General features: G+C 40.2%; 3 protein-coding genes across 3 annotated transcripts; all 3 read right to left on the bottom strand.

Annotated features, from left to right (window-relative positions):
• Positions 1-5,647: 5,647 nt before the first annotated feature.
• LOC146634199 (lipocalin-like) lies at positions 5,648-7,249 on the bottom strand. The gene is made up of 6 exons (XM_085350416.1): positions 7,151-7,249; positions 6,480-6,619; positions 6,315-6,388; positions 6,081-6,194; positions 5,895-5,996; positions 5,648-5,796 (listed from the first exon to the last, which is right to left on the bottom strand). Exons 1-6 carry the CDS (start codon positions 7,244-7,246, stop codon positions 5,768-5,770), a joined length of 555 nt encoding a protein of 184 aa, XP_085206542.1. The 5' UTR covers positions 7,247-7,249; the 3' UTR covers positions 5,648-5,767.
• A 7,450-nt stretch (positions 7,250-14,699) lies between these two features.
• Positions 14,700-16,483, bottom strand: LOC146634198 (lipocalin-like). The gene is made up of 6 exons (XM_085350415.1): positions 16,203-16,483; positions 15,532-15,671; positions 15,367-15,440; positions 15,133-15,246; positions 14,947-15,048; positions 14,700-14,848 (listed from the first exon to the last, which is right to left on the bottom strand). Exons 1-6 carry the CDS (start codon positions 16,296-16,298, stop codon positions 14,820-14,822), a joined length of 555 nt encoding a protein of 184 aa, XP_085206541.1. The 5' UTR covers positions 16,299-16,483; the 3' UTR covers positions 14,700-14,819.
• A 7,267-nt stretch (positions 16,484-23,750) lies between these two features.
• Positions 23,751-25,541, bottom strand: LOC146634197 (lipocalin-like). Its single transcript, XM_085350413.1, has 6 exons — positions 25,261-25,541; positions 24,583-24,722; positions 24,418-24,491; positions 24,184-24,297; positions 23,998-24,099; positions 23,751-23,899 (listed from the first exon to the last, which is right to left on the bottom strand). Exons 1-6 carry the CDS (start codon positions 25,354-25,356, stop codon positions 23,871-23,873), a joined length of 555 nt encoding a protein of 184 aa, XP_085206539.1. The 5' UTR covers positions 25,357-25,541; the 3' UTR covers positions 23,751-23,870.
• Between the last annotated feature and the right edge of the window lie 878 nt (positions 25,542-26,419).

Here is a 26,419-nt window from a genome sequence, read left to right as displayed (position 1 = left end):
TCCCTGTTTCCCTTCCTTAAGAATAGAGCCATCCTTCCATTGAGACTGTTTCTGATGAGGCTTCATTGAGCAGTAGATGGATCCCTCAGCTCATCTAATCGTCCTATTTCTTAACACGTGACTTTCAGAAACTGTTAATCTGCAGTAGCTCGTTAACTCTTGCACTTCTTTTTTTTTTGTAATCTCTTAGTTTCCTCATTTTGTTAAGGTGGCACTGCACACCAAATCCAAAGTCAACATACTTTTATGTAATGGAGTTGAACCTGTAACTGAGTTTGATTTAAACCAACCTAAGCAATTAAGTGAATGATGATGAGTAAAGGCGGAGGTCGTGGATGAAGACAGCTGTTGGCTTCTCGTATATTGCAGAGTGAGGTTGTGTTTGCGCATTATTATAAAACCATGTTCACTATATATTTTAGCTGCAGACAATAACATTATTTGTTTTGCTGTGCTGATGTTATTCCACTTTTTATTCCAAGACCCTCAACACAAGCCTTGTAGTCCAACCATATACAGACAAATAAATGGTTGTGGTTGTAACAGCTCATGAACATGAATCATTCCACATTACTTTAAAAATCATTGTAAACTAAAATGGAATAAATGAGTGTTTATATATAGTTTTGTCTCAGCTGTTTACACACAGTGTTTCAGTTCTTATCAGAGAGTCCCACCGTCTCACATGTGATGAACCTTTAGCTCTGTTGTAAGCGTTTTGTTAGACCAGGTTTCCCTCATTTAAAAAATAATCTCTCATTAGAAATGGATATGATGTCTAAGACATAGAAATGCTTATTATGGGTTCACTTGATGCCATTGAAAAGAGAGATGCACATAGGTAACGCGCAGGCCATCCGAGGTTTATCTTCTCACCTCGAGTTTGCGACACTCTCAGATAAGGACGCGCACATTTCTGCATGATCTTCTAAATTAGAAAAAGCATTTCACAAAACAGAAGCTGACCATCACAAAACACTCATCACAAACCAAAAATGGCTCCACTGAGTGTCAAATTATCACCAGAATTTACTGATAATCTAAAGACTCACATAACTAATTTTGTCTCATTTTGTCTTAGTTTGAGACATAAGTGCATGATTATAATACTGTGTAGTTAGATGAGACAGAACTGATGGTTCCTCTTAATTATCCTCTTCATTTTTCCTGAGCCTCAGTAGTGGTAGCTACCATGGATAGAAAAACAATGACTCATCTTAAATCTACCCAACCACAGACTGCAAATCTAAAAAAAAACCCAAAGAAACATACGGTGAAAGAAAACAGGGACTTTAACCGGGGAAGTACACACTCAGACACTGTTGACTTAATGGTATTCCTTATCTGCAGCTGGACTTTAGTCTGAATTACACTTTCACTTACTTTTACTGTTTTTTAAGCTATTAGGCTGCTTTGTGGCTCACATAATACTAAACTAAGATACTTTCAGTGTGAATCATTTGCACGAACACAGGCAGGATTTAAAGTGGCCTGCAGAACTTTACAGTCTCTGTCTCAAAACATTACAGGTTGCCCTGAATCTCTATTCAAAATCCATATTTTAAAATGTTTGTTGTAAAATAAAGTTAAGCTTATCTGTGTTTTCTGCAACACTGTGTTATTTTCTGTTGTCTAACATGTGTCACCATCATCATTACATTTTGTTCGATATGACATTGCTAATTGCATTATGTGTTCATGTTATAGATAGTAGCTGTAGGTACACTCAACAAAAATATAAACGCAACACCTTTGTTACTGCTCCCATTCCCCATGGGATGGACGTAGAGACCTAAAATTCATTCCAGATACACAATATAACCATCCCTCCCAAACAGTGGTCACAAATCAGTCCAAATGTGTGGTAGTGGGCACATCTGCTATATTGAGATAATCCATCCCACCTCACAGGTGTGCCACATCAGGATGCTGATCTGACATCATGAGTAGTGCACAGGTGTACCTCAGACTGCCCACAACAAAAGGCCACCCTGGAATGTGCAGTTTTTTGCGCTATTGGGGGTCTGGGGACCCAGAACCGGTCAGTATCTGGTGTGACCACCATTTGCCTCATGCAGTGCAACACATCGTCGCATTGTTCAGTGATGACGCGACGAATCCTACTTCCGGGTCTAAAGTAGTCTGCGTTTAATATAGCTTTTGTGTTGTTAACATGCTTAATGTTATGTATTTTCTTCTATTTGATCTCAAAAAGCTCCTAAAACAGTCAGCGATCACTGTTGACCTCCCTCGGCTTTTATTACCGCTAATCATTTATTTAAGCTCAGTTTTTAAAACCTTAGGATGTAACTACAGCCCAGCCCATGCAGCAGTATATGAATGACTAACCCTCGTATTGTGGATGGATTATCTCAGTTGTTCTCCTGGCTGAAGTTTGGTCCTTTTACAGCATCCTGCCATGCGATTACATTTGTTCCTGACCACCGAGAACACTCACATTAACTTTTTTCGAGTGGAAAAAAAAGTTAGCTTGTTTATATTATGCTAACATAGCTGTGTCGCTAGCGGAGCACACATCGTTATATACCAGCTAGCCAAACTTCAGTAACCCTACAAACGTCACTGCTGTTTAGTTTTCTGTCTTCATTTATGCTGGAAGTGATAACGGAGCTGTACGTTTGAATTTGTTTCCAAAACAGTCAGGACATGCTATATTGTATTTAGATAGAAGCTAGCGAGCTAACTCCCTGCTAACTTCTAACTCCGTTAAATGTCATAAATTCCGTTTTCATGGATGCCTGGATGTTAAACTCAATTGTTACACCTGGTAGAGCAGAACGCTGATCATTTTATTAAAGATGAAAGACTTTAGACAGTTTTTCAACTCTCAGTAATGCCATCGTGATCGTTTGATATATGGACCTGCAGCGGAGTTTAGACCCAGACACGGCTAGTGACATCAGACTGAACAACCGGATTGTGGCCTGTGGAATGGGGTAATAGGATGGCCAAAGGAGGAGATAGAAGCCACTGACATAAAGACAAGAAAGCTCCTTACCATGCATGGAGAGTTTCACCCCAAGTCCAGCACCCTGAGGCTGTATGCTAAGCGGAAGGAAGGGGGCCGGGGACTGGTGTGTGTCAGCACCACAGTCCAGGATGAGACAACGAACATCCAAGAATACATTGGGAAGATGGCCCCAACTGACCGAGTGCTCAGTGAATACCTCAGGCAGCAGAAACCCAAGACAGAGGAGGGAGACGAGGAACCATCATGGAAGGACAGGCCCCTGCACGGTATGTACCACCGGCAGATAGAGGAGGTGGCTGATATCCAGAAATCCTACCAGTGGCTGGACAAAGCTGGACTGAAAGACAGCACAGAGGCACTAATCATGGCAGCACAAGAACAAGCTCTGAGTACAAGATCCATAGAGGCTGGGGTCTATCATACCAGGCAAGACCCCAGGTGCAGGCTGTGTAAAGATGCCCCAGAGACAATCCAGCACATAACAGCAGGGTGCAAGATGCTAGCAGGCAAGGCATACATGGAACGCCATAACCAAGTGGCCGGCATAGTGTACAGGAACATCTGTGCCGAGTATAACCTGGAAGTCCCGAGGTCAAAATGGGAGATGCCCCCAAGGGTGGTGGAGAATGACCGAGCTAAGATCCTGTGGGACTTCCAGATACAGACGGACAAAATGGTGGTGGTAGACAAACATGAGAAGACGGCCGTAGTGATTGATGTAGAGGTTCCGAATGACAGCAATATCAGGAAGAAGGAACACGAGAAGCATATAATCTGTTTCTTAGTGTATTTTCTTTAAAATACGGTGTGTTTTTAATATCTTAAATCTATTAATCCATAATTATGTGATATGGATATTAAATACTTTTAGTGGAACATAATGTCACGGTTCTGGGTCAGTTTGACCCAGTATTTTGAGTTGTCATGTTTTTGAAGGTTTAGTTTAGTTCCAGGTGTCATTTTCTGTCTCTCTCTCTGTCGAGTCTGCGTCTTAGTGTGATGGTTTCTTGTTCCTGTTTTATTGTGAAGGTCTGCGTCTCATGTGAGTGTGTTCAGTTTTACCTCTGTCTTGTCTTGTTGATTATTCCCAGCTGTGTCCACCACCTGTGTGTAATTCCCCTGTGTTTCTCTGTGTATTTAAGTCGTGTCCTCTGTCATTGTAGTTGCTGGTCCGTCTGTGTTTCAACCCTGCTTCATCTGTGTGTTTCCCTGCTGTCTACCATCGTCTGCCTCTGCTCGCCCATCCTTCATGTTCGTGTTCTGGTTTCTGCGCTGTAGTTCAGTTGTTTTCCAGTATAGTTTAGTTTGTCTTCGTTTGCCATTTATTCAATAAACCACCTTCACACCCGCAAAATAAGAAGACTTTGTTCATGGATGAAGATTATATATGATATGAAGGATAACCTGAGACAGGCCTGTAGTCTTAAAAACATCTTCAGCACAGAGGATCATTGGCTGTGCTCTTCTCTCCCTGGAGGTGCTGTAGGGGTCCTGCTGCCACAGGAAAGCCTGCAGCATCCTGAAGGACACATCCCACCCATCACCTGTCACAGCTGTTACCATCAGGAAGGTGGTTCAGGACCATTAAAGCCAAAACAAACAGACTGAGAAACAGCTCATACGCCAGGGCTGTTGTATTAATAAATACAATCGGGGGATAAATCACTGTGAAAACACAACATTCAACTGTGAAATATTTTCCATTTAACTGTGCAACATTCTAAGGACTAAATCACTGTAAATCAATTTACATATTGCATCTGTAAAGCGATCTACTGTGCTGCAGCATTTTTTGCAGGAAGTCCCTGGTAACCCCAGCTGCCAGCGTTTTCCTGTAAAAACAGCAGGTTTTTTTTTTTTTTTACAGTGTATATAATATTCTAAGGACTAAATCACTGTGCTCCAACCGTATCCCCACTTGTTTGTATTCTCACTTGTTCATATACAGTCTTGTATATACTATATATATATTTATTTATTTTATTTATTTATATTATTCAATTAAACTAGCAAATAAAGAAAAAAGAAAAAAAATCATTTCAATTCAATGTTATTTATATAGCACCAAGTCAAAACAGCAGCTGCCTCAAGGTGCTTTATATTGTAAGGTAAAGACTGCACAACAATACTGGGAAAACAGAGAAAACTCCAACTATCATATGACCCCCTATGAGCAAGCACTTTGGCAAGAGTGGGAAGGAAAAACTCCCTTTAACAGGAAGAAACCTCCAGCGTAACCAGGCTTATGGAGGGAAAACCATCTAACAGTCAAATGTTTGATCATTTCTGAGACAATCCTACACTTGTACGGACAAATTCAGGTATGAAAGTATGAATGTTTTGTGTGTGAAATTCACTGTTCATGAACGAGGCACTTAGAATGTAAACAGCATTTTAATGTCACAGCTATTTGAGCTGAGGGTAACTCTATCAGATGGAAGCAAATACTATTTTTATAATGGGTCTATCTGATGATTATTTATTAATCTTTCAACAGTCCAATACTAGAAAACATTAAAACTATTACAAATTCACAACGAAAATGGTGATCACAGTTGTGGAGATAGAATCGTGTGAATGGGGGAAATTTTGGTTGTGTTGTTATGGATGTTCTTCAGTTTATTTCATATAAAGGATGAATAATGAAGAAAAACATTCTAGATTTTTGCATTTTTATTGTTAAAAACTGCTCAAGATGTTGCTCAGTCACATTTCCATAAGAGATGGTGTAAGATCTTTATGCAGTGTCGGTGAGACGATCTTGCAGCAGATCAGTCAGGCAAAACACTCCTGCGGACACTCCTCTGTAGAAGGAAAAATGGAAAGTGTACGGTAATCAGTGCACATCAAGTTGTATTTCAGGCTATTTTTATATAGAACTTCACCACCAATGTAAAAGTACCGGTTTTAGGAAGATGAACAATATTTTCAGGAAGGATGCCGGACTGCAAGCAGAGCTGGTTGAACTTCTCCTTCACCTCAGCGCTGAGGTCCAGACTACGTCCTGTGAAACCACGTGATGTAAATCTGCTGCAGTGGCTGCAACTTTACTTAACAGTTTACTGAACACAGCTAAATGCAACTTTACCATATAAGTTGTTTTCAACAAAGGTTTCATTCCGTCCGGTGTTGATGTAATGATTCAAGGAGTACTCGTCAGACTTCCCATCGACCACACGCATTTCAGTCGCATACCCCGTGACTGACAAAAAGGGAAACAGCAGAAGAAAAGATGTGGAAAAAAAGTAATACTCAATGATGATGATGATGGAGCATTAACCGTGGTGGTTAAAATGTTTCCTGTCTTTGTGGGCGTACTCACAGGGAATGCTGTATGTGAATTTTCCAGGCACGTCAGTCTTGGATGCCACCATGTCTATTTTCCAACACTTATCGCTACAGGTGCAAAGACATAACATTAATCATCAGTGTAAATATTTTAATGCTATCCAAATGGTATTTGCTTTGTCTGTCCTCTCGCACTCACATAGGAAATGAGAAAGCCGCCTTAAAACCCCCATCTTCAGTTGGCTCAACCGTGGCCGTGCCAGACTTCATACTGGCTTTGCGACAGACGAACCACTTGGAGTTAGAGCAAACTCCAGTCAAGTACCACTTACCTGCAATCTGTGGACACACAAATGGAAAGAATTGAGAATTATACAGAAGCACAAGAGCTGTTTATTGTAACACTTTGTGTGTGTGTGTGTGTGTGTGTGTGTGTGTGTGTGTGTGTGTGTGTGTGTGTGTGTGTGCGCGCATTTGTAATACACTGAGGTATATTAGTTTTATTCATGCTACATCTTGAGAAAACATTTGCAGAATTTTACATCAAAGTTTGCAATGCTTATGTTTTGTTGTTCACACTCTGTTTTATATTTATATAGTTTTTTTGTTTGTTTGTTTTTAAAGCAATGGACAAAATAAATATTATCACGCAAAATCCAGGGTGAAAAATAACCAAGTAACTTAAATGGTGAAGTCATTATAGAAGTAAATTTTGCAAAGGTCAGCCTCCTGTAAAGACTGCTAAACTGTCTGGGGGGTGCCCTGCCTATCCTTGTTGGATAAGCTCCAGCACCCCTTTTCCATAAGACGGAGATATTTGTATGAAAACAGATGGGCGGTAAAATAAAAAATATTATGGATGACTCTCACCCCCTGTAAATCAAAGTCCGCCTGAGGTAGGATTTCAGAAGCAGAAACCATGAGGGAGCACAGTACCACTCCCAGAAGGGCGCGAAGTGAAGCCATAGCTGCTGAAAAGTGAAGAAATGATGATGGGGGAGTTCACAAATGAAGATCTGGAAGTTGCTGCCTGGTGACTCTTTATATAGAAGAGTGAGATTATCTCCCCACCAACCGGTTCACACAGTTTTTTTCTAAAGCTGACTGATTAGGAATCTCAAAGTTGGCTTTCCTTATAAGTAATACATGGTCTCAGTCAGACTGGACATGATCACTCCTACAGGAAGCAAAGTAAATGTACTATGATTTTATTTCACCTGTGAAATGATGAAAAACAGCAGAGTAGCTTACGCTAACAAAAGCGTGTTGAAATGTTTCATTTTCTGCTGTTTCATAGGTCAAAAGGGCGTTGAACCAAACTGAACCTGAACTGCTGCTACTGTTGTAGTGCAGTATCTGCTGTGTGGTTAATCATATAACATTTTGTACACAGCAGACAGAGGTTACTGGCACTTAAGTCCATCTGCTAGATAGCTTTAAAAATTGGTTAGGGAAGTGGCTTTGATAATACTGATACACGTTCTTTGCTACTGTGACAGGACAGAGATCCACCAGGGAATAGTTGTCAGGATAAAGAGCCTTCAGTTCTCTAAATATAAACTGGGTACTTGTAGGAAACTTTGGGAAGCGGCATTTTTCCTCATATCGTCTAAATTTAAGTTAGCTCAGGTACTTCTTACATACTTGCTCTACAGAAAGCCCAAATAAAGCCAAGGAGATATGTGAAAATAGGAATAGTAAAATATGCATCATAATCAGTTGTATGTGTCAACTATGTGGGCACCTCAGTCTTGTTGGCATGAAGAAAAGTTGTGTAATGTGTGCCATAAGAGCTGCAAAGACATCATTTAAACAGTAGTCGTCTATTAGTCATAACGTATCTCCTGTTAAATAGTTAAATGTCCGTTCTCCATCTCTGTCCTCTCACAGCTCGGCGTATACCAACTCCAGGTCCCCACCAGCAGCTGTGGTAACAATGGCTGTGCTCATCAACACACTGAAGCTGAGAAGCCACCGGTTACTATTGGCGGCTCCAATAGGGTTACCTGTCAACTGTGGACACATGAAAGGAAAACAGCAGAAGTTAAACAGAAACACAAGACAAGACAAGATAAGGCAAGTTTACTGGAACATTTCCTATTGATAGCTTTATGGAAAATTGTGTTTAAACAATTTTCTATTTTTATTTTGTTTATGATTAGATTTATTTTGAAAGGAATTTCAAACTTTTACATTTAATTTGACCTTTCCCCTGTTTTTCATACAGAGTGAAGACGAATGGATGGTGCTTTCTTTGTTTGTTTAAAGATAATGAATATAACTCTAAAGACGTCTTAAACCACCCCTCGTTTCTATATATTTTGTTATATAAATGGAAATGCAGTATATAAGACAAAAACTGAGCTTATATGATACTAAGGACTCTGTAAGTCAGTCCACCTTTATTATTCAGCACAGCCTTAAGTCTCTTAGTCAAGCTTTTTTGTATTTTCTGTAAAGAAGTATTCAGGAGCAGTTCTTTTCTTGGATGTTGGTTCCCTTTTATTCCATTCTCTGTTAAGATGTTTCAGTAATGTTGAGGTCTGGGGAGGCTAATCCATGACTGAAGTCCTGTGATGCTTCATACTGCATTAGCAGTTTGTTGTCATAGTGAAAAATGAAGCCACTGCCAATCAGACATTTGCATAGTGGATCAACTTCTGATGGTACTTTCCTGAATTCCATACCTATAATATGTTTGCACATGCTGATGAATATTTGCAACTGATTTTCCATCCAGTTCCTGTGTAATGTGACATACGCCAGTCTTTCTCCCTGTTTCCCTTCCTTAAGAATAGAGCCATCCTTCCATTGAGACTGTTTCTGATGAGGCTTCATTGAGCAGTAGATGGATCCCTCAGCTCATCTAATCGTCCTATTTCTTAACACGTGACTTTCAGAAACTGTTAATCTGCAGTAGCTCGTTAACTCTTGCACTTCTTTTTTTTTTGTAATCTCTTAGTTTCCTCATTTTGTTAAGGTGGCACTGCACACCAAATCCAAAGTCAACATACTTTTATGTAATGGAGTTGAACCTGTAACTGAGTTTGATTTAAACCAACCTAAGCAATTAAGTGAATGATGATGAGTAAAGGCGGAGGTCGTGGATGAAGACAGCTGTTGGCTTCTCGTATATTGCAGAGTGAGGTTGTGTTTGCGCATTATTATAAAACCATGTTCACTATATATTTTAGCTGCAGACAATAACATTATTTGTTTTGCTGTGCTGATGTTATTCCACTTTTTATTCCAAGACCCTCAACACAAGCCTTGTAGTCCAACCATATACAGACAAATAAATGGTTGTGGTTGTAACAGCTCATGAACATGAATCATTCCACATTACTTTAAAAATCATTGTAAACTAAAATGGAATAAATGAGTGTTTATATATAGTTTTGTCTCAGCTGTTTACACACAGTGTTTCAGTTCTTATCAGAGAGTCCCACCGTCTCACATGTGATGAACCTTTAGCTCTGTTGTAAGCGTTTTGTTAGACCAGGTTTCCCTCATTTAAAAAATAATCTCTCATTAGAAATGGATATGATGTCTAAGACATAGAAATGCTTATTATGGGTTCACTTGATGCCATTGAAAAGAGAGATGCACATAGGTAACGCGCAGGCCATCCGAGGTTTATCTTCTCACCTCGAGTTTGCGACACTCTCAGATAAGGACGCGCACATTTCTGCATGATCTTCTAAATTAGAAAAAGCATTTCACAAAACAGAAGCTGACCATCACAAAACACTCATCACAAACCAAAAATGGCTCCACTGAGTGTCAAATTATCACCAGAATTTACTGATAATCTAAAGACTCACATAACTAATTTTGTCTCATTTTGTCTTAGTTTGAGACATAAGTGCATGATTATAATACTGTGTAGTTAGATGAGACAGAACTGATGGTTCCTCTTAATTATCCTCTTCATTTTTCCTGAGCCTCAGTAGTGGTAGCTACCATGGATAGAAAAACAATGACTCATCTTAAATCTACCCAACCACAGACTGCAAATCTAAAAAAAAACCCAAAGAAACATACGGTGAAAGAAAACAGGGACTTTAACCGGGGAAGTACACACTCAGACACTGTTGACTTAATGGTATTCCTTATCTGCAGCTGGACTTTAGTCTGAATTACACTTTCACTTACTTTTACTGTTTTTTAAGCTATTAGGCTGCTTTGTGGCTCACATAATACTAAACTAAGATACTTTCAGTGTGAATCATTTGCACGAACACAGGCAGGATTTAAAGTGGCCTGCAGAACTTTACAGTCTCTGTCTCAAAACATTACAGGTTGCCCTGAATCTCTATTCAAAATCCATATTTTAAAATGTTTGTTGTAAAATAAAGTTAAGCTTATCTGTGTTTTCTGCAACACTGTGTTATTTTCTGTTGTCTAACATGTGTCACCATCATCATTACATTTTGTTCGATATGACATTGCTAATTGCATTATGTGTTCATGTTATAGATAGTAGCTGTAGGTACACTCAACAAAAATATAAACGCAACACCTTTGTTACTGCTCCCATTCCCCATGGGATGGACGTAGAGACCTAAAATTCATTCCAGATACACAATATAACCATCCCTCCCAAACAGTGGTCACAAATCAGTCCAAATGTGTGGTAGTGGGCACATCTGCTATATTGAGATAATCCATCCCACCTCACAGGTGTGCCACATCAGGATGCTGATCTGACATCATGAGTAGTGCACAGGTGTACCTCAGACTGCCCACAACAAAAGGCCACCCTGGAATGTGCAGTTTTTTGCGCTATTGGGGGTCTGGGGACCCAGAACCGGTCAGTATCTGGTGTGACCACCATTTGCCTCATGCAGTGCAACACATCGTCGCATTGTTCAGTGATGACGCGACGAATCCTACTTCCGGGTCTAAAGTAGTCTGCGTTTAATATAGCTTTTGTGTTGTTAACATGCTTAATGTTATGTATTTTCTTCTATTTGATCTCAAAAAGCTCCTAAAACAGTCAGCGATCACTGTTGACCTCCCTCGGCTTTTATTACCGCTAATCATTTATTTAAGCTCAGTTTTTAAAACCTTAGGATGTAACTACAGCCCAGCCCATGCAGCAGTATATGAATGACTAACCCTCGTATTGTGGATGGATTATCTCAGTTGTTCTCCTGGCTGAAGTTTGGTCCTTTTACAGCATCCTGCCATGCGATTACATTTGTTCCTGACCACCGAGAACACTCACATTAACTTTTTTCGAGTGGAAAAAAAAGTTAGCTTGTTTATATTATGCTAACATAGCTGTGTCGCTAGCGGAGCACACATCGTTATATACCAGCTAGCCAAACTTCAGTAACCCTACAAACGTCACTGCTGTTTAGTTTTCTGTCTTCATTTATGCTGGAAGTGATAACGGAGCTGTACGTTTGAATTTGTTTCCAAAACAGTCAGGACATGCTATATTGTATTTAGATAGAAGCTAGCGAGCTAACTCCCTGCTAACTTCTAACTCCGTTAAATGTCATAAATTCCGTTTTCATGGATGCCTGGATGTTAAACTCAATTGTTACACCTGGTAGAGCAGAACGCTGATCATTTTATTAAAGATGAAAGACTTTAGACAGTTTTTCAACTCTCAGTAATGCCATCGTGATCGTTTGATATATGGACCTGCAGCGGAGTTTAGACCCAGACACGGCTAGTGACATCAGACTGAACAACCGGATTGTGGCCTGTGGAATGGGGTAATAGGATGGCCAAAGGAGGAGATAGAAGCCACTGACATAAAGACAAGAAAGCTCCTTACCATGCATGGAGAGTTTCACCCCAAGTCCAGCACCCTGAGGCTGTATGCTAAGCGGAAGGAAGGGGGCCGGGGACTGGTGTGTGTCAGCACCACAGTCCAGGATGAGACAACGAACATCCAAGAATACATTGGGAAGATGGCCCCAACTGACCGAGTGCTCAGTGAATACCTCAGGCAGCAGAAACCCAAGACAGAGGAGGGAGACGAGGAACCATCATGGAAGGACAGGCCCCTGCACGGTATGTACCACCGGCAGATAGAGGAGGTGGCTGATATCCAGAAATCCTACCAGTGGCTGGACAAAGCTGGACTGAAAGACAGCACAGAGGCACTAATCATGGCAGCACAAGAACAAGCTCTGAGTACAAGATCCATAGAGGCTGGGGTCTATCATACCAGGCAAGACCCCAGGTGCAGGCTGTGTAAAGATGCCCCAGAGACAATCCAGCACATAACAGCAGGGTGCAAGATGCTAGCAGGCAAGGCATACATGGAACGCCATAACCAAGTGGCCGGCATAGTGTACAGGAACATCTGTGCCGAGTATAACCTGGAAGTCCCGAGGTCAAAATGGGAGATGCCCCCAAGGGTGGTGGAGAATGACCGAGCTAAGATCCTGTGGGACTTCCAGATACAGACGGACAAAATGGTGGTGGTAGACAAACATGAGAAGACGGCCGTAGTGATTGATGTAGAGGTTCCGAATGACAGCAATATCAGGAAGAAGGAACACGAGAAGCATATAATCTGTTTCTTAGTGTATTTTCTTTAAAATACGGTGTGTTTTTAATATCTTAAATCTATTAATCCATAATTATGTGATATGGATATTAAATACTTTTAGTGGAACATAATGTCACGGTTCTGGGTCAGTTTGACCCAGTATTTTGAGTTGTCATGTTTTTGAAGGTTTAGTTTAGTTCCAGGTGTCATTTTCTGTCTCTCTCTCTGTCGAGTCTGCGTCTTAGTGTGATGGTTTCTTGTTCCTGTTTTATTGTGAAGGTCTGCGTCTCATGTGAGTGTGTTCAGTTTTACCTCTGTCTTGTCTTGTTGATTATTCCCAGCTGTGTCCACCACCTGTGTGTAATTCCCCTGTGTTTCTCTGTGTATTTAAGTCGTGTCCTCTGTCATTGTAGTTGCTGGTCCGTCTGTGTTTCAACCCTGCTTCATCTGTGTGTTTCCCTGCTGTCTACCATCGTCTGCCTCTGCTCGCCCATCCTTCATGTTCGTGTTCTGGTTTCTGCGCTGTAGTTCAGTTGTTTTCCAGTATAGTTTAGTTTGTCTTCGTTTGCCATTTATTCAATAAACCACCTTCACACCCGCAAAATAAGAAGACTTTGTTCATGGATGAAGATTATATATGATATGAAGGATAACCTGAGACAGGCCTGTAGTCTTAAAAACATCTTCAGCACAGAGGATCATTGGCTGTGCTCTTCTCTCCCTGGAGGTGCTGTAGGGGTCCTGCTGCCACAGGAAAGCCTGCAGCATCCTGAAGGACACATCCCACCCATCACCTGTCACAGCTGTTACCATCAGGAAGGTGGTTCAGGACCATTAAAGCCAAAACAAACAGACTGAGAAACAGCTCATACGCCAGGGCTGTTGTATTAATAAATACAATCGGGGGATAAATCACTGTGAAAACACAACATTCAACTGTGAAATATTTTCCATTTAACTGTGCAACATTCTAAGGACTAAATCACTGTAAATCAATTTACATATTGCATCTGTAAAGCGATCTACTGTGCTGCAGCATTTTTTGCAGGAAGTCCCTGGTAACCCCAGCTGCCAGCGTTTTCCTGTAAAAACAGCAGGTTTTTTTTTTTTTTTACAGTGTATATAATATTCTAAGGACTAAATCACTGTGCTCCAACCGTATCCCCACTTGTTTGTATTCTCACTTGTTCATATACAGTCTTGTATATACTATATATATATTTATTTATTTTATTTATTTATATTATTCAATTAAACTAGCAAATAAAGAAAAAAGAAAAAAAATCATTTCAATTCAATGTTATTTATATAGCACCAAGTCAAAACAGCAGCTGCCTCAAGGTGCTTTATATTGTAAGGTAAAGACTGCACAACAATACTGGGAAAACAGAGAAAACTCCAACTATCATATGACCCCCTATGAGCAAGCACTTTGGCAAGAGTGGGAAGGAAAAACTCCCTTTAACAGGAAGAAACCTCCAGCGTAACCAGGCTTATGGAGGGAAAACCATCTAACAGTCAAATGTTTGATCATTTCTGAGACAATCCTACACTTGTACGGACAAATTCAGGTATGAAAGTATGAATGTTTTGTGTGTGAAATTCACTGTTCATGAACGAGGCACTTAGAATGTAAACAGCATTTTAATGTCACAGCTATTTGAGCTGAGGGTAACTCTATCAGATGGAAGCAAATACTATTTTTATAATGGGTCTATCTGATGATTATTTATTAATCTTTCAACAGTCCAATACTAGAAAACATTAAAACTATTACAAATTCACAACGAAAATGGTGATCACAGTTGTGGAGATAGAATCGTGTGAATGGGGGAAATTTTGGTTGTGTTGTTATGGATGTTCTTCAGTTTATTTCATATAAAGGATGAATAATGAAGAAAAACATTCTAGATTTTTGCATTTTTATTGTTAAAAACTGCTCAAGATGTTGCTCAGTCACATTTCCATAAGAGATGGTGTAAGATCTTTATGCAGTGTCGGTGAGACGATCTTGCAGCAGATCAGTCAGGCAAAACACTCCTGCGGACACTCCTCTGTAGAAGGAAAAATGGAAAGTGTACGGTAATCAGTGCACATCAAGTTGTATTTCAGGCTATTTTTATATAGAACTTCACCACCAATGTAAAAGTACCGGTTTTAGGAAGATGAACAATATTTTCAGGAAGGATGCCGGACTGCAAGCAGAGCTGGTTGAACTTCTCCTTCACCTCAGCGCTGAGGTCCAGACTACGTCCTGTGAAACCACGTGATGTAAATCTGCTGCAGTGGCTGCAACTTTACTTAACAGTTTACTGAACACAGCTAAATGCAACTTTACCATATAAGTTGTTTTCAACAAAGGTTTCATTCCGTCCGGTGTTGATGTAATGATTCAAGGAGTACTCGTCAGACTTCCCATCGACCACACGCATTTCAGTCGCATACCCCGTGACTGACAAAAAGGGAAACAGCAGAAGAAAAGATGTGGAAAAAAAGTAATACTCAATGATGATGATGATGGAGCATTAACCGTGGTGGTTAAAATGTTTCCTGTCTTTGTGGGCGTACTCACAGGGAATGCTGTATGTGAATTTTCCAGGCACGTCAGTCTTGGATGCCACCATGTCTATTTTCCAACACTTATCGCTACAGGTGCAAAGACATAACATTAATCATCAGTGTAAATATTTTAATGCTATCCAAATGGTATTTGCTTTGTCTGTCCTCTCGCACTCACATAGGAAATGAGAAAGCCGCCTTAAAACCCCCATCTTCAGTTGGCTCAACCGTGGCCGTGCCAGACTTCATACTGGCTTTGCGACAGACGAACCACTTGGAGTTAGAGCAAACTCCAGTCAAGTACCACTTACCTGCAATCTGTGGACACACAAATGGAAAGAATTGAGAATTATACAGAAGCACAAGAGCTGTTTATTGTAACACTTTGTGTGTGTGTGTGTGTGTGTGTGTGTGTGTGTGTGTGTGTGTGTGTGTGTGTGTGTGTGCGCGCATTTGTAATACACTGAGGTATATTAGTTTTATTCATGCTACATCTTGAGAAAACATTTGCAGAATTTTACATCAAAGTTTGCAATGCTTATGTTTTGTTGTTCACACTCTGTTTTATATTTATATAGTTTTTTTGTTTGTTTGTTTTTAAAGCAATGGACAAAATAAATATTATCACGCAAAATCCAGGGTGAAAAATAACCAAGTAACTTAAATGGTGAAGTCATTATAGAAGTAAATTTTGCAAAGGTCAGCCTCCTGTAAAGACTGCTAAACTGTCTGGGGGGTGCCCTGCCTATCCTTGTTGGATAAGCTCCAGCACCCCTTTTCCATAAGACGGAGATATTTGTATGAAAACAGATGGGCGGTAAAATAAAAAATATTATGGATGACTCTCACCCCCTGTAAATCAAAGTCCGCCTGAGGTAGGATTTCAGAAGCAGAAACCATGAGGGAGCACAGTACCACTCCCAGAAGGGCGCGAAGTGAAGCCATAGCTGCTGAAGAGTGAAGAAATGATGATGGGGGAGTTCACAAATGAAGATCTGGAAGTTGCTGCCTGGTGACTCTTTATATAGAAGAGTGAGATTATCTCCCCACCAACCGGTTCACACAGTTTTTTTCTAAAGCTGACTGATTAGGAATCTCAAAGTTGGCTTTCCTTATAAGTAATACATGGTCTCAGTCAGACTGGACATGATCACTCCTACAGGAAGCAAAGTAAATGTACTATGATTTTATTTCACCTGTGAAATGATGAAAAACAGCAGAGTAGCTTACGCTAACAAAAGCGTGTTGAAATGTTTCATTTTCTGCTGTTTCATAGGTCAAAAGGGCGTTGAACCAAACTGAACCTGAACTGCTGCTACTGTTGTAGTGCAGTATCTGCTGTGTGGTTAATCATATAACATTTTGTACACAGCAGACAGAGGTTACTGGCACTTAAGTCCATCTGCTAGATAGCTTTAAAAATTGGTTAGGGAAGTGGCTTTGATAATACTGATACACGTTCTTTGCTACTGTGACAGGACAGAGATCCACCAGGGAATAGTTGTCAGGATAAAGAGCCTTCAGTTCTCTAAATATAAACTGGGTACTTGTAGGAAACTTTGGGAAGCGGCATTTTTCCTCATATCGTCTAAATTTAAGTTAGCTCAGGTACTTCTTACATACTTGCTCTACAGAAAGCCCAAATAAAGCCAAGGAGATATGTGAAAATAGGAATAGTAAAATATGCATCATAATCAGTTGTATGTGTCAACTATGTGGGCACCTCAGTCTTGTTGGCATGAAGAAAAGTTGTGTAATGTGTGCCATAAGAGCTGCAAAGACATCATTTAAACAGTAGTCGTCTATTAGTCATAACGTATCTCCTGTTAAATAGTTAAATGTCCGTTCTCCATCTCTGTCCTCTCACAGCTCGGCGTATACCAACTCCAGGTCCCCACCAGCAGCTGTGGTAACAATGGCTGTGCTCATCAACACACTGAAGCTGAGAAGCCACCGGTTACTATTGGCGGCTCCAATAGGGTTACCTGTCAACTGTGGACACATGAAAGGAAAACAGCAGAAGTTAAACAGAAACACAAGACAAGACAAGATAAGGCAAGTTTACTGGAACATTTCCTATTGATAGCTTTATGGAAAATTGTGTTTAAACAATTTTCTATTTTTATTTTGTTTATGATTAGATTTATTTTGAAAGGAATTTCAAACTTTTACATTTAATTTGACCTTTCCCCTGTTTTTCATACAGAGTGAAGACGAATGGATGGTGCTTTCTTTGTTTGTTTAAAGATAATGAATATAACTCTAAAGACGTCTTAAACCACCCCTCGTTTCTATATATTTTGTTATATAAATGGAAATGCAGTATATAAGACAAAAACTGAGCTTATATGATACTAAGGACTCTGTAAGTCAGTCCACCTTTATTATTCAGCACAGCCTTAAGTCTCTTAGTCAAGCTTTTTTGTATTTTCTGTAAAGAAGTATTCAGGAGCAGTTCTTTTCTTGGATGTTGGTTCCCTTTTATTCCATTCTCTGTTAAGATGTTTCAGTAATGTTGAGGTCTGGGGAGGCTAATCCATGACTGAAGTCCTGTGATGCTTCATACTGCATTAGCAGTTTGTTGTCATAGTGAAAAATGAAGCCACTGCCAATCAGACATTTGCATAGTGGATCAACTTCTGATGGTACTTTCCTGAATTCCATACCTATAATATGTTTGCACATGCTGATGAATATTTGCAACTGATTTTCCATCCAGTTCCTGTGTAATGTGACATACGCCAGTCTTTCTCCCTGTTTCCCTTCCTTAAGAATAGAGCCATCCTTCCATTGAGACTGTTTCTGATGAGGCTTCATTGAGCAGTAGATGGATCCCTCAGCTCATCTAATCGTCCTATTTCTTAACACGTGACTTTCAGAAACTGTTAATCTGCAGTAGCTCGTTAACTCTTGCACTTCTTTTTTTTTTGTAATCTCTTAGTTTCCTCATTTTGTTAAGGTGGCACTGCACACCAAATCCAAAGTCAACATACTTTTATGTAATGGAGTTGAACCTGTAACTGAGTTTGATTTAAACCAACCTAAGCAATTAAGTGAATGATGATGAGTAAAGGCGGAGGTCGTGGATGAAGACAGCTGTTGGCTTCTCGTATATTGCAGAGTGAGGTTGTGTTTGCGCATTATTATAAAACCATGTTCACTATATATTTTAGCTGCAGACAATAACATTATTTGTTTTGCTGTGCTGATGTTATTCCACTTTTTATTCCAAGACCCTCAACACAAGCCTTGTAGTCCAACCATATACAGACAAATAAATGGTTGTGGTTGTAACAGCTCATGAACATGAATCATTCCACATTACTTTAAAAATCATTGTAAACTAAAATGGAATAAATGAGTGTTTATATATAGTTTTGTCTCAGCTGTTTACACACAGTGTTTCAGTTCTTATCAGAGAGTCCCACCGTCTCACATGTGATGAACCTTTAGCTCTGTTGTAAGCGTTTTGTTAGACCAGGTTTCCCTCATTTAAAAAATAATCTCTCATTAGAAATGGATATGATGTCTAAGACATAGAAATGCTTATTATGGGTTCACTTGATGCCATTGAAAAGAGAGATGCACATAGGTAACGCGCAGGCCATCCGAGGTTTATCTTCTCACCTCGAGTTTGCGACACTCTCAGATAAGGACGCGCACATTTCTGCATGATCTTCTAAATTAGAAAAAGCATTTCACAAAACAGAAGCTGACCATCACAAAACACTCATCACAAACCAAAAATGGCTCCACTGAGTGTCAAATTATCACCAGAATTTACTGATAATCTAAAGACTCACATAACTAATTTTGTCTCATTTTGTCTTAGTTTGAGACATAAGTGCATGATTATAATACTGTGTAGTTAGATGAGACAGAACTGATGGTTCCTCTTAATTATCCTCTTCATTTTTCCTGAGCCTCAGTAGTGGTAGCTACCATGGATAGAAAAACAATGACTCATCTTAAATCTACCCAACCACAGACTGCAAATCTAAAAAAAAACCCAAAGAAACATACGGTGAAAGAAAACAGGGACTTTAACCGGGGAAGTACACACTCAGACACTGTTGACTTAATGGTATTCCTTATCTGCAGCTGGACTTTAGTCTGAATTACACTTTCACTTACTTTTACTGTTTTTTAAGCTATTAGGCTGCTTTGTGGCTCACATAATACTAAACTAAGATACTTTCAGTGTGAATCATTTGCACGAACACAGGCAGGATTTAAAGTGGCCTGCAGAACTTTACAGTCTCTGTCTCAAAACATTACAGGTTGCCCTGAATCTCTATTCAAAATCCATATTTTAAAATGTTTGTTGTAAAATAAAGTTAAGCTTATCTGTGTTTTCTGCAACACTGTGTTATTTTCTGTTGTCTAACATGTGTCACCATCATCATTACATTTTGTTCGATATGACATTGCTAATTGCATTATGTGTTCATGTTATAGATAGTAGCTGTAGGTACACTCAACAAAAATATAAACGCAACACCTTTGTTACTGCTCCCATTCCCCATGGGATGGACGTAGAGACCTAAAATTCATTCCAGATACACAATATAACCATCCCTCCCAAACAGTGGTCACAAATCAGTCCAAATGTGTGGTAGTGGGCACATCTGCTATATTGAGATAATCCATCCCACCTCACAGGTGTGCCACATCAGGATGCTGATCTGACATCATGAGTAGTGCACAGGTGTACCTCAGACTGCCCACAACAAAAGGCCACCCTGGAATGTGCAGTTTTTTGCGCTATTGGGGGTCTGGGGACCCAGAACCGGTCAGTATCTGGTGTGACCACCATTTGCCTCATGCAGTGCAACACATCGTCGCATTGTTCAGTGATGACGCGACGAATCCTACTTCCGGGTCTAAAGTAGTCTGCGTTTAATATAGCTTTTGTGTTGTTAACATGCTTAATGTTATGTATTTTCTTCTATTTGATCTCAAAAAGCTCCTAAAACAGTCAGCGATCACTGTTGACCTCCCTCGGCTTTTATTACCGCTAATCATTTATTTAAGCTCAGTTTTTAAAACCTTAGGATGTAACTACAGCCCAGCCCATGCAGCAGTATATGAATGACTAACCCTCGTATTGTGGATGGATTATCTCAGTTGTTCTCCTGGCTGAAGTTTGGTCCTTTTACAGCATCCTGCCATGCGATTACATTTGTTCCTGACCACCGAGAACACTCACATTAACTTTTTTCGAGTGGAAAAAAAAGTTAGCTTGTTTATATTATGCTAACATAGCTGTGTCGCTAGCGGAGCACACATCGTTATATACCAGCTAGCCAAACTTCAGTAACCCTACAAACGTCACTGCTGTTTAGTTTTCTGTCTTCATTTATGCTGGAAGTGATAACGGAGCTGTACGTTTGAATTTGTTTCCAAAACAGTCAGGACATGCTATATTGTATTTAGATAGAAGCTAGCGAGCTAACTCCCTGCTAACTTCTAACTCCGTTAAATGTCATAAATTCCGTTTTCATGGATGCCTGGATGTTAAACTCAATTGTTACACCTGGTAGAGCAGAACGCTGATCATTTTATTAAAGATGAAAGACTTTAGACAGTTTTTCAACTCTCAGTAATGCCATCGTGATCGTTTGATATATGGACCTGCAGCGGAGTTTAGACCCAGACACGGCTAGTGACATCAGACTGAACAACCGGATTGTGGCCTGTGGAATGGGGTAATAGGATGGCCAAAGGAGGAGATAGAAGCCACTGACATAAAGACAAGAAAGCTCCTTACCATGCATGGAGAGTTTCACCCCAAGTCCAGCACCCTGAGGCTGTATGCTAAGCGGAAGGAAGGGGGCCGGGGACTGGTGTGTGTCAGCACCACAGTCCAGGATGAGACAACGAACATCCAAGAATACATTGGGAAGATGGCCCCAACTGACCGAGTGCTCAGTGAATACCTCAGGCAGCAGAAACCCAAGACAGAGGAGGGAGACGAGGAACCATCATGGAAGGACAGGCCCCTGCACGGTATGTACCACCGGCAGATAGAGGAGGTGGCTGATATCCAGAAATCCTACCAGTGGCTGGACAAAGCTGGACTGAAAGACAGCACAGAGGCACTAATCATGGCAGCACAAGAACAAGCTCTGAGTACAAGATCCATAGAGGCTGGGGTCTATCATACCAGGCAAGACCCCAGGTGCAGGCTGTGTAAAGATGCCCCAGAGACAATCCAGCACATAACAGCAGGGTGCAAGATGCTAGCAGGCAAGGCATACATGGAACGCCATAACCAAGTGGCCGGCATAGTGTACAGGAACATCTGTGCCGAGTATAACCTGGAAGTCCCGAGGTCAAAATGGGAGATGCCCCCAAGGGTGGTGGAGAATGACCGAGCTAAGATCCTGTGGGACTTCCAGATACAGACGGACAAAATGGTGGTGGTAGACAAACATGAGAAGACGGCCGTAGTGATTGATGTAGAGGTTCCGAATGACAGCAATATCAGGAAGAAGGAACACGAGAAGCATATAATCTGTTTCTTAGTGTATTTTCTTTAAAATACGGTGTGTTTTTAATATCTTAAATCTATTAATCCATAATTATGTGATATGGATATTAAATACTTTTAGTGGAACATAATGTCACGGTTCTGGGTCAGTTTGACCCAGTATTTTGAGTTGTCATGTTTTTGAAGGTTTAGTTTAGTTCCAGGTGTCATTTTCTGTCTCTCTCTCTGTCGAGTCTGCGTCTTAGTGTGATGGTTTCTTGTTCCTGTTTTATTGTGAAGGTCTGCGTCTCATGTGAGTGTGTTCAGTTTTACCTCTGTCTTGTCTTGTTGATTATTCCCAGCTGTGTCCACCACCTGTGTGTAATTCCCCTGTGTTTCTCTGTGTATTTAAGTCGTGTCCTCTGTCATTGTAGTTGCTGGTCCGTCTGTGTTTCAACCCTGCTTCATCTGTGTGTTTCCCTGCTGTCTACCATCGTCTGCCTCTGCTCGCCCATCCTTCATGTTCGTGTTCTGGTTTCTGCGCTGTAGTTCAGTTGTTTTCCAGTATAGTTTAGTTTGTCTTCGTTTGCCATTTATTCAATAAACCACCTTCACACCCGCAAAATAAGAAGACTTTGTTCATGGATGAAGATTATATATGATATGAAGGATAACCTGAGACAGGCCTGTAGTCTTAAAAACATCTTCAGCACAGAGGATCATTGGCTGTGCTCTTCTCTCCCTGGAGGTGCTGTAGGGGTCCTGCTGCCACAGGAAAGCCTGCAGCATCCTGAAGGACACATCCCACCCATCACCTGTCACAGCTGTTACCATCAGGAAGGTGGTTCAGGACCATTAAAGCCAAAACAAACAGACTGAGAAACAGCTCATACGCCAGGGCTGTTGTATTAATAAATACAATCGGGGGATAAATCACTGTGAAAACACAACATTCAACTGTGAAATATTTTCCATTTAACTGTGCAACATTCTAAGGACTAAATCACTGTAAATCAATTTACATATTGCATCTGTAAAGCGATCTACTGTGCTGCAGCATTTTTTGCAGGAAGTCCCTGGTAACCCCAGCTGCCAGCGTTTTCCTGTAAAAACAGCAGGTTTTTTTTTTTTTTACAGTGTATATAATATTCTAAGGACTAAATCACTGTGCTCCAACCGTATCCCCACTTGTTTGTATTCTCACTTGTTCATATACAGTCTTGTATATACTATATATATATTTATTTATTTTATTTATTTATATTATTCAATTAAACTAGCAAATAAAGAAAAAAGAAAAAAAATCATTTCAATTCAATGTTATTTATATAGCACCAAGTCAAAACAGCAGCTGCCTCAAGGTGCTTTATATTGTAAGGTAAAGACTGCACAACAATACTGGGAAAACAGAGAAAACTCCAACTATCATATGACCCCCTATGAGCAAGCACTTTGGCAAGAGTGGGAAGGAAAAACTCCCTTTAACAGGAAGAAACCTCCAGCGTAACCAGGCTTATGGAGGGAAAACCATCTAACAGTCAAATGTTTGATCATTTCTGAGACAATCCTACACTTGTACGGACAAATTCAGGTATGAAAGTATGAATGTTTTGTGTGTGAAATTCACTGTTCATGAACGAGGCACTTAGAATGTAAACAGCATTTTAATGTCACAGCTATTTGAGCTGAGGGTAACTCTATCAGATGGAAGCAAATACTATTTTTATAATGGGTCTATCTGATGATTATTTATTAATCTTTCAACAGTCCAATACTAGAAAACATTAAAACTATTACAAATTCACAACGAAAATGGTGATCACAGTTGTGGAGATAGAATCGTGTGAATGGGGGAAATTTTGGTTGTGTTGTTATGGATGTTCTTCAGTTTATTTCATATAAAGGATGAATAATGAAGAAAAACATTCTAGATTTTTGCATTTTTATTGTTAAAAACTGCTCAAGATGTTGCTCAGTCACATTTCCATAAGAGATGGTGTAAGATCTTTATGCAGTGTCGGTGAGACGATCTTGCAGCAGATCAGTCAGGCAAAACACTCCTGCGGACACTCCTCTGTAGAAGGAAAAATGGAAAGTGTACGGTAATCAGTGCACATCAAGTTGTATTTCAGGCTATTTTTATATAGAACTTCACCACCAATGTAAAAGTACCGGTTTTAGGAAGATGAACAATATTTTCAGGAAGGATGCCGGACTGCAAGCAGAGCTGGTTGAACTTCTCCTTCACCTCAGCGCTGAGGTCCAGACTACGTCCTGTGAAACCACGTGATGTAAATCTGCTGCAGTGGCTGCAACTTTACTTAACAGTTTACTGAACACAGCTAAATGCAACTTTACCATATAAGTTGTTTTCAACAAAGGTTTCATTCCGTCCGGTGTTGATGTAATGATTCAAGGAGTACTCGTCAGACTTCCCATCGACCACACGCATTTCAGTCGCATACCCCGTGACTGACAAAAAGGGAAACAGCAGAAGAAAAGATGTGGAAAAAAAGTAATACTCAATGATGATGATGATGGAGCATTAACCGTGGTGGTTAAAATGTTTCCTGTCTTTGTGGGCGTACTCACAGGGAATGCTGTATGTGAATTTTCCAGGCACGTCAGTCTTGGATGCCACCATGTCTATTTTCCAACACTTATCGCTACAGGTGCAAAGACATAACATTAATCATCAGTGTAAATATTTTAATGCTATCCAAATGGTATTTGCTTTGTCTGTCCTCTCGCACTCACATAGGAAATGAGAAAGCCGCCTTAAAACCCCCATCTTCAGTTGGCTCAACCGTGGCCGTGCCAGACTTCATACTGGCTTTGCGACAGACGAACCACTTGGAGTTAGAGCAAACTCCAGTCAAGTACCACTTACCTGCAATCTGTGGACACACAAATGGAAAGAATTGAGAATTATACAGAAGCACAAGAGCTGTTTATTGTAACACTTTGTGTGTGTGTGTGTGTGTGTGTGTGTGTGTGTGTGTGTGTGTGTGTGTGTGTGTGTGTGTGTGTGTGTGCGTTTTGTAATACACTGAGGTATATTAGTTTTATTCATGCTACATCTTGAGAAAACATTTGCAGAATTTTACATCAAAGTTTGCAATGCTTATGTTTTGTTGTTCACACTCTGTTTTATATTTATATAGTTTTTTTGTTTGTTTGTTTTTAAAGCAATGGACAAAATAAATATTATCACGCAAAATCCAGGGTGAAAAATAACCAAGTAACTTAAATGGTGAAGTCATTATAGAAGTAAATTTTGCAAAGGTCAGCCTCCTGTAAAGACTGCTAAACTGTCTGGGGGGTGCCCTGCCTATCCTTGTTGGATAAGCTCCAGCACCCCTTTTCCATAAGACGGAGATATTTGTATGAAAACAGATGGGCGGTAAAATAAAAAATATTATGGATGACTCTCACCCCCTGTAAATCAAAGTCCGCCTGAGGTAGGATTTCAGAAGCAGAAACCATGAGGGAGCACAGTACCACTCCCAGAAGGGCGCGAAGTGAAGCCATAGCTGCTGAAGAGTGAAGAAATGATGATGGGGGAGTTCACAAATGAAGATCTGGAAGTTGCTGCCTGGTGACTCTTTATATAGAAGAGTGAGATTATCTCCCCACCAACCGGTTCACACAGTTTTTTTCTAAAGCTGACTGATTAGGAATCTCAAAGTTGGCTTTCCTTATAAGTAATACATGGTCTCAGTCAGACTGGACATGATCACTCCTACAGGAAGCAAAGTAAATGTACTATGATTTTATTTCACCTGTGAAATGATGAAAAACAGCAGAGTAGCTTACGCTAACAAAAGCGTGTTGAAATGTTTCATTTTCTGCTGTTTCATAGGTCAAAAGGGCGTTGAACCAAACTGAACCTGAACTGCTGCTACTGTTGTAGTGCAGTATCTGCTGTGTGGTTAATCATATAACATTTTGTACACAGCAGACAGAGGTTACTGGCACTTAAGTCCATCTGCTAGATAGCTTTAAAAATTGGTTAGGGAAGTGGCTTTGATAATACTGATACACGTTCTTTGCTACTGTGACAGGACAGAGATCCACCAGGGAATAGTTGTCAGGATAAAGAGCCTTCAGTTCTCTAAATATAAACTGGGTACTTGTAGGAAACTTTGGGAAGCGGCATTTTTCCTCATATCGTCTAAATTTAAGTTAGCTCAGGTACTTCTTACATACTTGCTCTACAGAAAGCCCAAATAAAGCCAAGGAGATATGTGAAAATAGGAATAGTAAAATATGCATCATAATCAGTTGTATGTGTCAACTATGTGGGCACCTCAGTCTTGTTGGCATGAAGAAAAGTTGTGTAATGTGTGCCATAAGAGCTGCAAAGACATCATTTAAACAGTAGTCGTCTATTAGTCATAACGTATCTCCTGTTAAATAGTTAAATGTCCGTTCTCCATCTCTGTCCTCTCACAGCTCGGCGTATACCAACTCCAGGTCCCCACCAGCAGCTGTGGTAACAATGGCTGTGCTCATCAACACACTGAAGCTGAGAAGCCACCGGTTACTATTGGCGGCTCCAATAGGGTTACCTGTCAACTGTGGACACATGAAA

This window comes from Diplotaxodon limnothrissa, linkage group LG3, assembly GCF_057381915.1.
Source record: "Diplotaxodon limnothrissa isolate DT_005_m linkage group LG3, D_limnothrissa_male_GT1.1, whole genome shotgun sequence".
NCBI lineage: Eukaryota > Metazoa > Chordata > Actinopteri > Cichliformes > Cichlidae > Diplotaxodon > Diplotaxodon limnothrissa.
Note: the sequence above shows the minus strand (reverse complement) of the source record. Positions and strands in the feature narration are given on the sequence as shown.

Coding starts and splice junctions, on each gene's coding strand:
- LOC146634198 (XM_085350415.1), bottom strand. CDS start 16,298: ATGGCTTCACTTCGCGCCCTTCTGGGAGTGGTACTGTGCTCCCTCATG. Junction 15,247..15,366: donor ATTCACATACAGCATTCCCT/GTGAGTACGCCC, acceptor CCTTTTTGTCAG/TCACGGGGTATGCGACTGAA. Junction 14,849..14,946: donor TGTTCATCTTCCTAAAACCG/GTACTTTTACAT, acceptor TTCCTTCTACAG/AGGAGTGTCCGCAGGAGTGT.
- LOC146634199 (XM_085350416.1), bottom strand. CDS start 7,246: ATGGCTTCACTTCGCGCCCTTCTGGGAGTGGTACTGTGCTCCCTCATG. Junction 6,620..7,150: donor CGGACTTTGATTTACAGGGG/GTGAGAGTCATC, acceptor GTGTGTCCACAG/ATTGCAGGTAAGTGGTACTT. Junction 5,997..6,080: donor TGTTGAAAACAACTTATATG/GTAAAGTTGCAT, acceptor GTGGTTTCACAG/GACGTAGTCTGGACCTCAGC.
- LOC146634197 (XM_085350413.1), bottom strand. CDS start 25,356: ATGGCTTCACTTCGCGCCCTTCTGGGAGTGGTACTGTGCTCCCTCATG. Junction 24,492..24,582: donor GCGGCTTTCTCATTTCCTAT/GTGAGTGCGAGA, acceptor TTGCACCTGTAG/CGATAAGTGTTGGAAAATAG. Junction 24,100..24,183: donor TGTTGAAAACAACTTATATG/GTAAAGTTGCAT, acceptor GTGGTTTCACAG/GACGTAGTCTGGACCTCAGC.